Source organism: Rousettus aegyptiacus, unplaced genomic scaffold (assembly GCF_014176215.1).
Source record: "Rousettus aegyptiacus isolate mRouAeg1 unplaced genomic scaffold, mRouAeg1.p scaffold_m13_p_2, whole genome shotgun sequence".
Lineage (NCBI taxonomy): Eukaryota > Metazoa > Chordata > Mammalia > Chiroptera > Pteropodidae > Rousettus > Rousettus aegyptiacus.
Window position 1 is genome coordinate 60,189,725 of NW_023416295.1, and position 13,070 is coordinate 60,202,794.

Sequence of the window (13,070 nt, forward strand, 5' to 3'; positions counted from 1 at the left end):
CCAGTGTAATTAATTTGATGCTACTTTGAATACGTACAATGTAATTCAAGCACAGATACTGAAATAAAGTTCACAGATGTTCTGTGTAGTCAAATTGAATTCTCTTCATAGTGTAGAATGGTAGTATTTCATGATACAAATGGCACGAAAGACACTTCCTCCATAATCGCGTTCTTCCTCCCACAGAAATAATCCATTATGTTCCATTTTGTCCAGACAAAGTGGCTCTTGAGTACTGAGACACTTAAATACTTTTTATTGTATTTAAAGCCATTTATGGATAAATTTAGAACATAAGAATTTTTTCAGAAATAATGATAAAATATCCTTATTTTTAATTTAGTAAATATTTATAAGGGTGTATTAACGTATTTCTGAGAATAATTAATATTTAAATTAAAGATAAATATTATCAAAATAATTGTATTTATTTATATCATTTTGATAAATATAATGTTTTTCATGACAGGAACTATACCATGAAAATTCCATAAAAAGAGATTAGTTTGCAGTTGTTAAATAGTCATTTGATTTGGTGAACACATTACATTTTGCTTTTCAATAGTCACTATATTGATGGCTGAGAATTATATTGGCTTATGTTGACTTTTATTCTCTTTGATTTGAGCTCATAATTTTCTGAAATGGAAATATCAGAGGTTTAATTTTTATTTAATCAATAAAAAACTTAACTTTTCACTGTTGAGAAAAACATGTCATGTACAGATTGAACAATGTTACACAAAATCACTCTAATAAGAAGTCCTCCAGGCTGAAATATATGAAACTGAGATGATAAATGTCAAAAAAAAATCAGCAAAAGGAGAAGAAAAGCAATTCTTTATTTTTATCCAAATATATGATTTTATAATTTAGTTTCAACAAAAACATAGAGTCATCATATAATATATCATCCAAACCAGAGCACTCTAAGAGAGAAAGAGAGTGCTGTTAATAATTACACAGGTATAACAAAAAACTGAAACTCTCCTGGGCAAACTGAACCTATGATCAATTACCAATAAGGATTAAACTGCAATTACACACAGAAATCACACCTTCCACATATATTCGTGGTAAAAATAAAGGAAGAGCATTCGCTAAAAAAAATTAATTTGGGCAATAGTGGTTCTTTCTCATTATCTAGGTCTCTGCTTAAATCTCACCCCCTTCATAAACAGTCACCTCTTCTAAAATAATCATATTCTCTTCAGTCATTTTTCTAATGTGATCCTGTTTTTCTTCCTTAAGTAATATTATGACTATCTGAAACCATCTCAGTTATTTTTTGTCTGTCTCACAGTGTCCCCTCCCAACTCTCCTACTGATATACAGTGTTCAAATGGGCAGTGACCTCCTCTGACTTGGTCATATCCAAATCCCCAAGAGCTAGAAATGCTTAGGACATAAAAGACATGCAAAAATTTTGTTGAATGAATGAGTGAATACATTTGGAGAGTTTATATTTGGCCCCCTATTCTCCTTGGTACCAAAGACAATTGAATAACTCTCCAAATTAAATTATGGCTCTATTTAGTTTTAAGTGGTCAGACTAAATGATCTATGCAGTTTCTTCCACTGATAATAAATATACCATGCCCCCTGGACTCCCTCTCTTTCTGCTACAATTTCATTTCCTATATCCTGCAAATCAGAAAGTTTGGAGATCAAACGGTAGGGCAATCAGCTCTATTCACAGTGGATGGATGCTCTAGGTTGATCGTTTTGCCAGTAACAATTCCCTGGTATGTGTTTGCACCTACAGAATTTGGTTGATACAGAGGTAGCCAGAAGGTATTATTGTAGTCAATGATAGAATTGTTGATGTAATAATTTTCCAATAAAGAAATTATCACATGATTGCTAAAAATGGGAAATGATGAGCATCCAGACCAGCTATTAAGGATTTACATATTAATGAGAAGAAATAGATTAATTCTGGGCAGACTTAGATTGCAATGTCCAAAAAAGTTTTATAGGAAAATCTATGATAATCTTATAAGGAACACTTGTAAATTTTCATAAAAATCTCTGCATTCCAAATCTCTATTTTGCAGATGTTCTACAGAGCAATAGTTTTGATTTCCTTATGAATCACAAATATAAAACCTTAGGGTTAAAAAAATAGTACTGCTAAATTTATTTTGGTAGGCCAGGGATCCAATACATCATAAAATCAGTGATTAATCAATCAACCAAATAACAACAACAAACAAACAAAAGACACATGGGTTAAATATCCTCAATAAATCTAATTTTAAATTATTTCAGATATATACAAAACATTCCTCTTGGACTGAGCAAGGTGTGAGATGAGATAGGTTCCCCAGGTGAGAAAAAGTCTGTCCTGTTACAACGAATACCACAAACAAAAGAAAGGCATAAGAAAGGAGACTGAATTAGACATATATATTTTAAGCATAAATATTTATCATCTGTTTCAGGATACATTTATCATCTGTTTCAGGACAATACAAGATACACTGTATTGTTGTATCTCCTCAAAGATAAATTATTGGTTTTTAAAATAACAGAAGTTTCAGGGAAAAAAAGGTGAAAATGTTACCAATTGACTCAGTTTGAAATAGGGACCATTACTTATGTGATTTCACACAAATTCTGATATACTCAATATAACTTGGCTACTGACTATAAGAATGATTCAGCATTTGTTCAGAGCTCGTATTTGTATTAGATCATATACAAAACAGATTTCCAGATTTTAATTAGTCCAGGAGAGGACCAATTCTCAAATTTATCTATGTTTATTTCCCCCCAGTACTAGTAACCTTTAAAAGCCATGAGAAAATTTTAGTATATTGATATGATCTAAATTTTACAAGTTAAATATATAATGGTTATATTTTTTTCAGGGCCACAAATAGTACAGATTTGTGAAACTCTCTCATATAAAGTACAATTAAAAACCTTCCAGGACCTTAAAAAGCAGAAAACATTAAATCAGGTTTTAAAATGACAAATAATTTAAGGCTAAAATATTTGGTAATAATAATTAATGCCAGTAGCCTTCTTAACCTAATAAATTAAACATGCACAAGAGCTACAACTTTGAACAAAACATCACAATTTTATCAGATATATATGTATGTTTGTGTGTATATATGTGTTATATATATATATGTATGTGTGTGTATATACATATACATATAGACACACATACATATATAGAGTTTTATCGCCCTGAAAGGTATCCACTCATGTTTGGCTTAATGGAGAGTACCACCCTTTAAATATATATATATATATATTTTTTCCCATAATATACAATATAAATAAATATACCATATATAAATCATGCCATAAAAGTAAATGCAAAATTTGCACATTATTGCATGCATGATGTGATAATACATGCCCATTAATAAGAATTTCCTTGTGATGTCCTCCCTTTACAACTTTGCTTTCTGCAAGGTAGCAATACTTGTAAGTAAAGGTCCTCAAATATGCATATATGACTCGGTGGTGGGGGGTGGGGGAATGTACCTTTCAGATTCCTTAGAGAGGATTACCTCATCAACCAAATTTTGCACTATTACTAAATCAAATGGTAAATAATGCCTAAGGGGATGTTTTGTTATGTGAATCTATCAGAGTTCATTTTTCTTAATTTGGCTGGAAGATTCCCTTCCATCCTGGAAACTCCCCCAGCCATCTTTTGAAGCTTTGGTGGCAAATCAGCCACTGACTGGCTCATGGGATCAGACAACATCTTGGTGGTTTTAGATACCAGTTTTTCTTCTGAGTTGCCAGGAACTGAACTTATTCGTTGAAGTTTCATAGGCAAATCTCCCAAACTGTAGGCTTTTTCTGAAGTAGTAGAACTCATTCTCAAAAGTTTTTTGGGAAAGTCTTCTCTTCCAGTAATTTTCTGCAGCTTAGATGGAAGTTTTGTACTAATATCATCTAGTCCATCTAAGCATTCCACAGAATTGTGTCTTTCTTTGCTGTTAGCTATGGCTGGTGCTATTAAAGGGGATGACATAAGAAGCATTTCCTCTTGTTCTTTCACACTATAAGGTGGGGTGGGGACTTCGAATGTTGCGTGGAACTGAGAGTAATCAACTTTAAAGAATCCTTCTTCTAAGGAAATAACAGGAAAAAAACGATGACCCCAAAGAACTTCATCTTCAGTATATGATGTTCGAGCTTGGCAAGTCATCCCTATAAGCAAAAAGAAAATCCTTGATAAATTACGCAAGTAGAAGCACAAGTAAAGCCAGTTTGAACTAAGGAATGTATCTTGCTTTCTGATTTAAGCTTTGGACTGTTGATTAGAGTAGACTTAGTAATAGAATATGGTAATAGTTTTAATATAAGTTGACAGCTTAGAGATATACTTTTTTCCAAAGAAAAACACAGGGCACAGCTACTTTCATGTTTAGAGAGTAATATATATATAAGCATTATTAATTGTTTATTTTTCATAAACCAAAATAAAAGGGCATTGAATAATGTTAACCTATGTGTTAGGCATTAAGGAGACAAGAGGAGAAATCACATTACCATTTTCCATGATTCAAGAAGCAATGTGATATATGAAACAAATATGGCTTTGAATGCAAATATTACAAGTGTGTAAACTTAAGAAAGATGCTTAATTTAGCATCATTTTCCTATTCTTTTGAGTAAAGATAACCCCTGTCCCACATGACTGCTATGACCATGAAATAAAATAACATGTATAAAAATGGAAAATGTATTGTTTAATGTCTACAAATAGTTTGCTCTTAATAAGCTCTTAATAAATCACAGCAAAAATAACTATCCCAAGAATTTGCTAAATGAATAAAAATTGGAAATATTTCTATCTTGGTTAATGGAAAGTCTTTGTAATGGGTCCATCCTCCTGGACTTTTAAGACCAGAATGAACTTTTGTTCGTTTTAAGTCCATATGCTGAAATAGTATGCTGGATATCAAATGTCGAATTCTGCTATTTATGTTGCTTGGATATTTGCCTCATACTAGGCTTATTTACTCAACTGTGTTCTCTTTATAAATCAAATATTTAGACTAAGTTACTATCAAATCGGTCAACCTCTGAGTATTTATTGCGTTAAGTTCGAAAGTACGTGAATAAATTTAAACCATATATCAAATTCAGTCTTATATTAGTCAAGAGATATAATTTCTGTAAGTTATAAAACTCTCTACTTTCTTCTACCTTTACTATCAGACTTTATCAGCAGCTATTACAATGTAAAATGATAGATGAATTTTAAAACTACCTCTCTTCAGTAATTAAGTATAACTTAAACAAGTAATGACACTCTTTCTTCATTCATTTCTATTTTCTTTCTGTCAATAAATAATTGCTGTTATGTTTAAGCCTGGAATAGTTTGGATAAAGGGATAGTCTGTCTTTTCCTCCTGTCTAGTAATTACACACACAATAGTTAGAATTAGGATGAAATGCATAATTAACAACCCAGAAAGCCTTGATTGAATCTTTCCAAAATCTTGCCTCATATTATTATCAGTTATGTATCACCGGAGAATCAGTTATTACCACTTATATACCAACTTTTCCTAGAAAGTATTTAAGAAACTTAAGAAGAAAATAAATGTCTATCATATCTCAGGCACTGTGTTAGGTGCTCTCTATATATTGATTCTAATTCTCAATATCATCCTGATAAGAAAATAGTCTTATGTCCATTTTAAAAATAAGAAATATAGTACTCAGAGTGATTAAATCTCCTGACGTCATTGGGTATAGACCAAGAACCTGTAGGAAAAAAAAGTCAGTATTATTTAAATTTTCAGGGTTGTTTGTTGTTTTATTTTGCCATGATGTCTATATTTTTTTAGTTAGGGACCCATTTCTAAATAATTTATCCATTTAACTGTCATGGTGGAAATCTGATAGTGTCTGAATATCAGTCTTCATAATCAATATTATATCAGGAATAGCCTCAAATATTTATGTATGAAGATAACAAAATTAGTTTGAAGGTACTTTGTAAGTTGTATGGACATGCATTCTGTGTTTACAAACAATTTTACAGACATGTATTCTGCATTACAAACAATTTTCTAGCCTCTGACTAAATATTTCATGAGAAAATTATAGACCATCACTTATTCAGAAAAATTAAAAAATATATATTTCACTTTGATAAAACAGGTCATCAATTATTGTGGTGCAATAACATCTACAATGGAAACAGGTTTTTTCAAACATTTGCTCACATAACAATATGTGTAGGCATTGTTACTATAATGCTAGTGGATGATTTTGACTGAAAAGTCAGGCGGGGATTTTATTTTACTATATGAAATCTCCTTTACTTCCTTCCATAGCAAATTAATATTTGTGAGGCAATATCTTTTATAATTGAAAAATATATGAATTTGGCTGCCAATTCCTCTACTAAATAGCTTGTGAAAATTACTGTAGGCTCTACAAGGCTCAGTTTTTTTTTCTACAAAGTAGAGATAGCAATACCCTCTCTCATAAAACTATTGAAAATTTGAGATAAGTAAAGTTCATAGAACAGTGCTTGGTATTTAAGCAATGCCCAATGATAACTACTGCTTTTATTGCTCTGTAGAAATTACTTCCATTTCTTATTCTTTCTGGAAATTGGTGATACTGAATTAATGTAAGAAGGAAATTTTGACATATTATTCACTTGTCCCATATTAGAAATACAGAATATTACATTTTTAAAAAACTAGCAATCCTCTTTTGTGAAATAGTCAATTAAACCTTCAAAATACATTTATGTATTTATTTATTATTAAATTTATCTAAGTGACATTGGTTAATAAAATTATGTAGGCTTCAAATATACAATTCAACAACATGCCATTTGTATATAGCATGATGTGCACCATATTTAAAATACAGAAAAAATTACTCATATTTTCAACATTTAAGGTTTCTCAGCATATCCACATAAGTATCTCTAATAACTGGGAGACTAAGCGTGAAAACTTAGGTGTATAAACAGGTCTGCGGCAAGGTGGGTGACTAAGTCCATTACAAGCCTTTGGCAATTACTTCAAAAACATTTGCCAGCATTTTAACCTTTGTTTTTTGCTGTTTCTTTTACACTTGCATTAAATGTAGGTACAAAAATATCAAACACTCCCACTTCAACAACATCACAGTTTTTAAATACGGTTTCACCTCAGAATACTAATGTACAATCAACATATGGATGATGATATGAAAACATTAGAATTGGATAACGGGAAAATATCTATAATGGTCAATCTGCAGTTTAGACAACGTGCTAACATAAAATGTAATTGAGAGATGTTATTATTACAGAAGTTATCTCAAAATTGTGATGGAAAAAATAAAACACAGATTTCAATTGAGAATATTTAAGGTAAATATAATTACGTTTTCTAAGAACATGTATCATAGTATTTTTCCTTATAGAATTCATTGTTTTAAGATATTTCCTACTCTCATCCAAATTATTTTAAAGTAATTCATGTTTCGATTCATAATTGCAAATGCCACTTGAGTCAAAACAAATGCAGGTGAAAACATTAATCAAGGGGTACTACATGATTGTACTTCTTAACTGGCAATGCAACTGTTTCCATGTTTTAAGCAGATTCCAGACTTGAATAAATGTTACAAAAATCAACACAAGCTCATCTCTGTGGAAACTAGCAGAGCAACAGAAGTTGCTACTGGAAATAGCTGGGACTTCTGAATCCTTAGATGAAAAGTCTTTTGTGAAAAAAAAAAAAAATTCTATGCATTGATTCATAGATAAAAGTTATATATTATTGTTTAATCTAATTCATTACAGCCTCAGAGTGTCCATCTAAAATAATAAAAGCAATATACTCAAACCTCCTTAGTTTTTACTTTTCCCTGTCCTGATTCTGCCTTTAACCCCATGTTACTAAGTCCATCTCTTTAACTAAATTGAATGTTCATTCAAATAAGTCTAAAAGCTTTTTAAGTGAAAATGACAAAGTGAATTGGTATTTGACAAGCCCTTAATTAAACTTTCAGAATACCTCTAACTCAGTCATTCTCTGTTGTTTCTCAATCAGAGATGATGCATATGTTACCTATATAAGTTGGATATAGGATGGCTAAACACAATGTAACCACAGACCAAAGGGAAGGTCTGAATGCTGTGACAGAGAAACCATCAAACAACTAACAACTTTTGCACAGAGGAGGCTTTATCCTAGAAGCTGCTAGAAGAGAGAGAATTCTCTGAGGACACAAAGCAAATGTTCAACTAGCAATATAATAATAATAATAACAGGTAATATCTCTATAGGGCTTACTATTTGTCAAGTGTTTAAGCACTTTTTAATATATTATTGCTAACCTTCACAACTCTGTAAATTAAGGCCCACTCTACTATTTTCAAATAAAAATTGTAAGGATTAAATGAAATTAGGCAATAATTGCGTGCACAATAAATATTGGTAATTTTCTTCCCAAACAGTCCCTAAATATGGGTTACATGACGACTCTACAAATTTCATTTGTATATCCACGCATCCACCCACCAGAGCTGCAAAATATATTGTTTTTCTTCCTTGCATCTATCCTGTTTGTCTATTTTTTCTTCGAATCGATGGTGTTTTTTTTTTTATAACTGAATTGACTAAGCACGCGCTATTTCACAAAGTAATTTCCTAGACCACTCTAGGTATTGCTCTGAGGATTATTGAATAAGATCTCTAGATGTTTCTTCCCTAAAGTACTTTCAAAATTTCACCCATCTCCCAATATATATAACTGTAAGGTTTGGCACTCTCTGTATGGTCTCTGTCGTGCTACACTAAACTGAACTCAAATTTAAACTATAAGATTTCTGAAGAAGAATGTGGTTCTTTTTTTTTTTTTTCATTTTTGAATCTTGTTTATAAAACAAAGACATTGTGCATACCACTGTGCAATAATATTAGGGTTATGGCATAAAGCTTCTTCGAGATATAGGTTGCAAAGCTATTAAGAATATATAAACTGCATCTGAAAACTGTAGTTTTCAAATAGACAGAACCTCTTTAAAGCTCAACATATTCTGCTCAGATAAACTTTTAGAGGGGAGTAGAAGTTTCTGGCATGAAGTTAACTCAATATTATCCTCTATTATTTAAAACACTGTTCTTATAATGTGTTCTCATATTTCAATTTGCCATTATTACTTAAGAATTAAAAAAAAAAACCTCTAAAATAAAAACAAGAAAAAGCCAATTATATTGTTAGAAAATAAAGTTGAAATAAGAAATTTAGCAACAAAGATTTCAAATGGTATACTTTAGGTTTCTAAGTTCCCAGAAAAAAAAAAAGAAAAATTGATTTTTAACTATGACCACTAGAACAAAATATTAGCCTCCCAAAAAGTGTATAGGTGAAGATGCTAAGGGTCAATGACAGACACAAATTTGAAAGAGAATTCATGATCATACTGCTAAAAGTCTGAAGAGACTCAAAAGTGATATTAAACAAAAGAGCACGGACTTTGAATATAAGCTTAAGATTGTTGCTGTTTTAACCATAAACTATTAGTAAGACCTTAGGCATATTATCTAAATTATCCGAACCTTGACTGCTATAAATATAGATAGTAATAAGGGATAATAATATGTAATTAATTCATGTGGTTATTACAGTTATAAATGATTTAATCTATTTAATGGGTCTACCATATTACCTGATAAATAATAAAGGTTTAATAATTGGTAGCTATTATCAATCATTATTATTACTGGGGTTCCAGTTAGTTAAAAGGTTATCTTAGATATATTTTAATTCTTTAGCGATTACCTCAATTCTCAGAATCAACTCAAAGCAAATGAAATAATTTTCAACTTGGTTAAGTTTTATTTGACGTAGACATGTGTCTATAGTTATCTGGAGTATGAGTAAAAGCTTATTATTGCACACATTATAAACTGAGTCATTTTTGGCACTGTTAACCTGATCTCTCTGCACAAATGTTACTAACTTTACAGTAGCACCTACTTTCCTCAAAACGCCATTAACTTCTGCTGTGTTGACAAGGCTCTCACTACCTTTAGCTTTCCACTCTCACTTCATGTAGAAACATGATGTAATGTGCCCAATACACTTTCAATTGATGATCATTCTCTTAACCTCACAATGGAAATGTTCCATTCTTAGCACATCTTTTTCATCTTTTCCTTTTTCCTTATTAAATCATGATTCGTTGCATTGTCAATCATAGAATCAAAATAAGAGCTACCTGAATCCATTTATTCTATTGTTTTCACCTGTTAAGATATTATTTTATTTATTTATTTATTTTGTTTTCAAAACACCTTAATGGTATAGGTATAATGTAACCCAATTACTGTTGGGGAATACCCCATATTATAAGCCGGACATCAGAAAAGATATTTTTCAAAGGGAAAATGTAATAAATTTCTGACTTAAAAGAAAACAGAACATCTTTCAGATAATGCTGAAATTTACTTATTTTGGAGAACATTATTCCTATAGTCATATAGAAGAAAATCTTTTGAAAGACTCTCTGAAGCAGTAACACACATCAACTTTTTAAAAATGTTACACGCAAATTGTAATAATTAAAGGCTGATTAGTCCCTGTTTTTTCAAATATATTCCTAAAACTTTGCTTTAAAATATTATTCATAACCACTTTGTATGGTGTTATAGACTGAATGTTTGTAACACTTGAAAATTCACAGATCGAAATTCTAACCTCTAATATGATGTTATTAGAAGGTGGGACCCAGTAACATTTGAACTATGCGATATTTAAACCAAATAAATAAATAAATTTTAAAAATAAATTAAAAATAAACACCCAAATTATTAGCATGCCTATCTAATTTCTTCAAAGTCTAGTTCTAACTTACTATTATAGTTTTATCTTTCTAAAACCCCTTAACAATAATAAGAACAACACATAGTAAAAAATACATTCCAAATCTTGAGTGTTTTCTACTATGTATATGATCATCTATTTTTTCCCACAATACTGGTATATCACGAGTGGAAATAACTTGTCCAATGTCACATGATAAGAGATGGTGTTTATATCAAGAGTTTATATCAAGATATAAACTCAAGCCCTCCAATTCCAAGCCAGCCTTTTTAACCTCTATGCTATTCTGCTCTGATTTCTTGAATGGATGACTCTCCCATTAGCAACTATTGTTTTCCATGCATATTACTTGGTCCATGCTGTTTCAATGGCTTGAAATATGCTCTGCTATCTTTCCACCTATTGACATAATTCCTCATATTCAAAGCTCAGATCGAATGTCATTAATTCTATGAAATCTTCCTTGATTTTTCTATTTTAATATATCGTCTTTTAAATGTCACATTGCCAGCACACATATCCACATTCCTCACCAACTAGGTACTGTATATATTTCAACGTCATACATAATTAACTTCAATAAGTAATAATACTTAACATTTATTAATTTATGAAACAGCTCTTTTCTGCCAGTCACTTTTCTAGGTGCTGAATTGCAAGGTGCTATGCAATGAAGTAAAGGATGAACTTTCTCAACCTCCGTGTTTCAACCTAGTCTTGAAAATTACTAGTAGTTTGCCACAAAGTTCATATCCACTATATGAGAAAAACACATTCTTGAGTGGGGAAAGAGATTTGCGCACAGTCCATTGTACAAAGGTACAACTACCTGTATGTAAATTTAAGATATAGTTCCTATTTGTTAATTGTGGTTACAGAAGCAAGTCACATTAGAATAAGCTTCTTAAGGAAGCTCTTATCCACCTTGACAAAGTCTCTATTGTACTAGGTATTATATACTCAATAGATTCTTGGGTAAAGACAGTTGGAGGAATGTAGGAAGAAGAAGAATAGGAAGGTTAAAAATATTTGTTCAGGAGAAGTCAACTTTTTGAATGAATCAGAGCTTCCATACCCATTAGTAATCTATTTACCACCAGAAGCGACTGTCACTGACAAAAATGTAAAGGATATAATTATTAGTGAAATAGATATCTCTAATATGTCAATCTTGATTATTTTTTATTCTTTTAAGGTAATGATCTATTTAATTCAACTACTAAACTTCAAAGCTGACTCTGAAATGTCAATACTAAGAGCTTCTCATTTTTATTAGTGAAGTAGGAGGAAAAATATCAAGATAAGTTATATATAATCACTGTACAAAATATGAATGACTCTTGCACAAAGAAGCAGTACACATTTGTTAGTAAACTGCGTTCAATGATAACCGGTTAGTTTACAATTTCACTTTCGTAAAATTATACACCAATAAATGTATGTTTAGATACATGCACCAAAGAGGTTAGATTTATCTGCATTAAATCAAAAGATAATTAAATTAACTAGATATTTTGATACATAAGTATATTGGCCTCTAATTAAATCTAGAGTTTTGATGAAATTTTTATTTTTCATGCAACTATAACTAATCACTTTATAAAGTGTAATATATCCATTTTTAACTGACAATTTAAAACTTGTTTTCCCCCTAGTTCGTGAGGCTTACTTTTTATATAGGCTGCTACATCTTTTTCAACCAGAAACTATAGCTATTTTTTAACATCTCCTTTGGCAGAAATTCAAATACATTTTGTTTGCTTGCAGGCTTAAAACAGAGCCTGAATAAATATTTGCTGTTCAGCAGTTGCTCTGGTTCTATGCTTTGCAGTAAAAGGTCAGAAAATTTTGCTTCTAATTTCGCTGTTATGTTATTTATAGAACCTAAATAAAAACTAAAGTTCCTAAAACTTTATAGGAACTATTACTGAACGTCTTTTATCTTAGGTGTCGAATGACACATCACAGTAATAATCACAAATACATAGTATTTTACCACATGTATTTAAGAAGAAAAATGAATGATTGGTTTAAACATGTATATACAAGTCTTATGAAAGAATTTGACTTTACATTGTGACATATACAAGTATTTAAAAGTCAAATTGTTAAAAGTTTCCCTAAATTATGTAATTTCTCATCTCCTTAAATTGTAGTTTAATTTACTTCATTTAAGAAAACATAAAGAAAAAAGTCAAAGAACTAAAAACACTGAGGCAAACAGCCTATGAGATGCAAAAGTAACT

The 13,070-nt window shown here is 30.8% G+C and overlaps 1 protein-coding gene across 2 annotated transcripts in view; it reads right to left on the reverse strand.

The window, feature by feature from the left end:
* Positions 1-506: 506 nt before the first annotated feature.
* KCNJ3 (potassium inwardly rectifying channel subfamily J member 3) overlaps positions 507-13,070 on the reverse strand; it is a 133,320-nt gene continuing 120,756 nt past the window's right edge. For both annotated transcript variants that reach the window (XM_016165643.2, XM_016165642.2), the window contains one exon: positions 507-4,182. In XM_016165643.2, the coding sequence (XP_016021129.1) occupies positions 4,177-4,182 (6 nt within the window). In that variant the 3' untranslated portion in view covers positions 507-4,176. The remainder of the gene's footprint in view (positions 4,183-13,070) is intronic.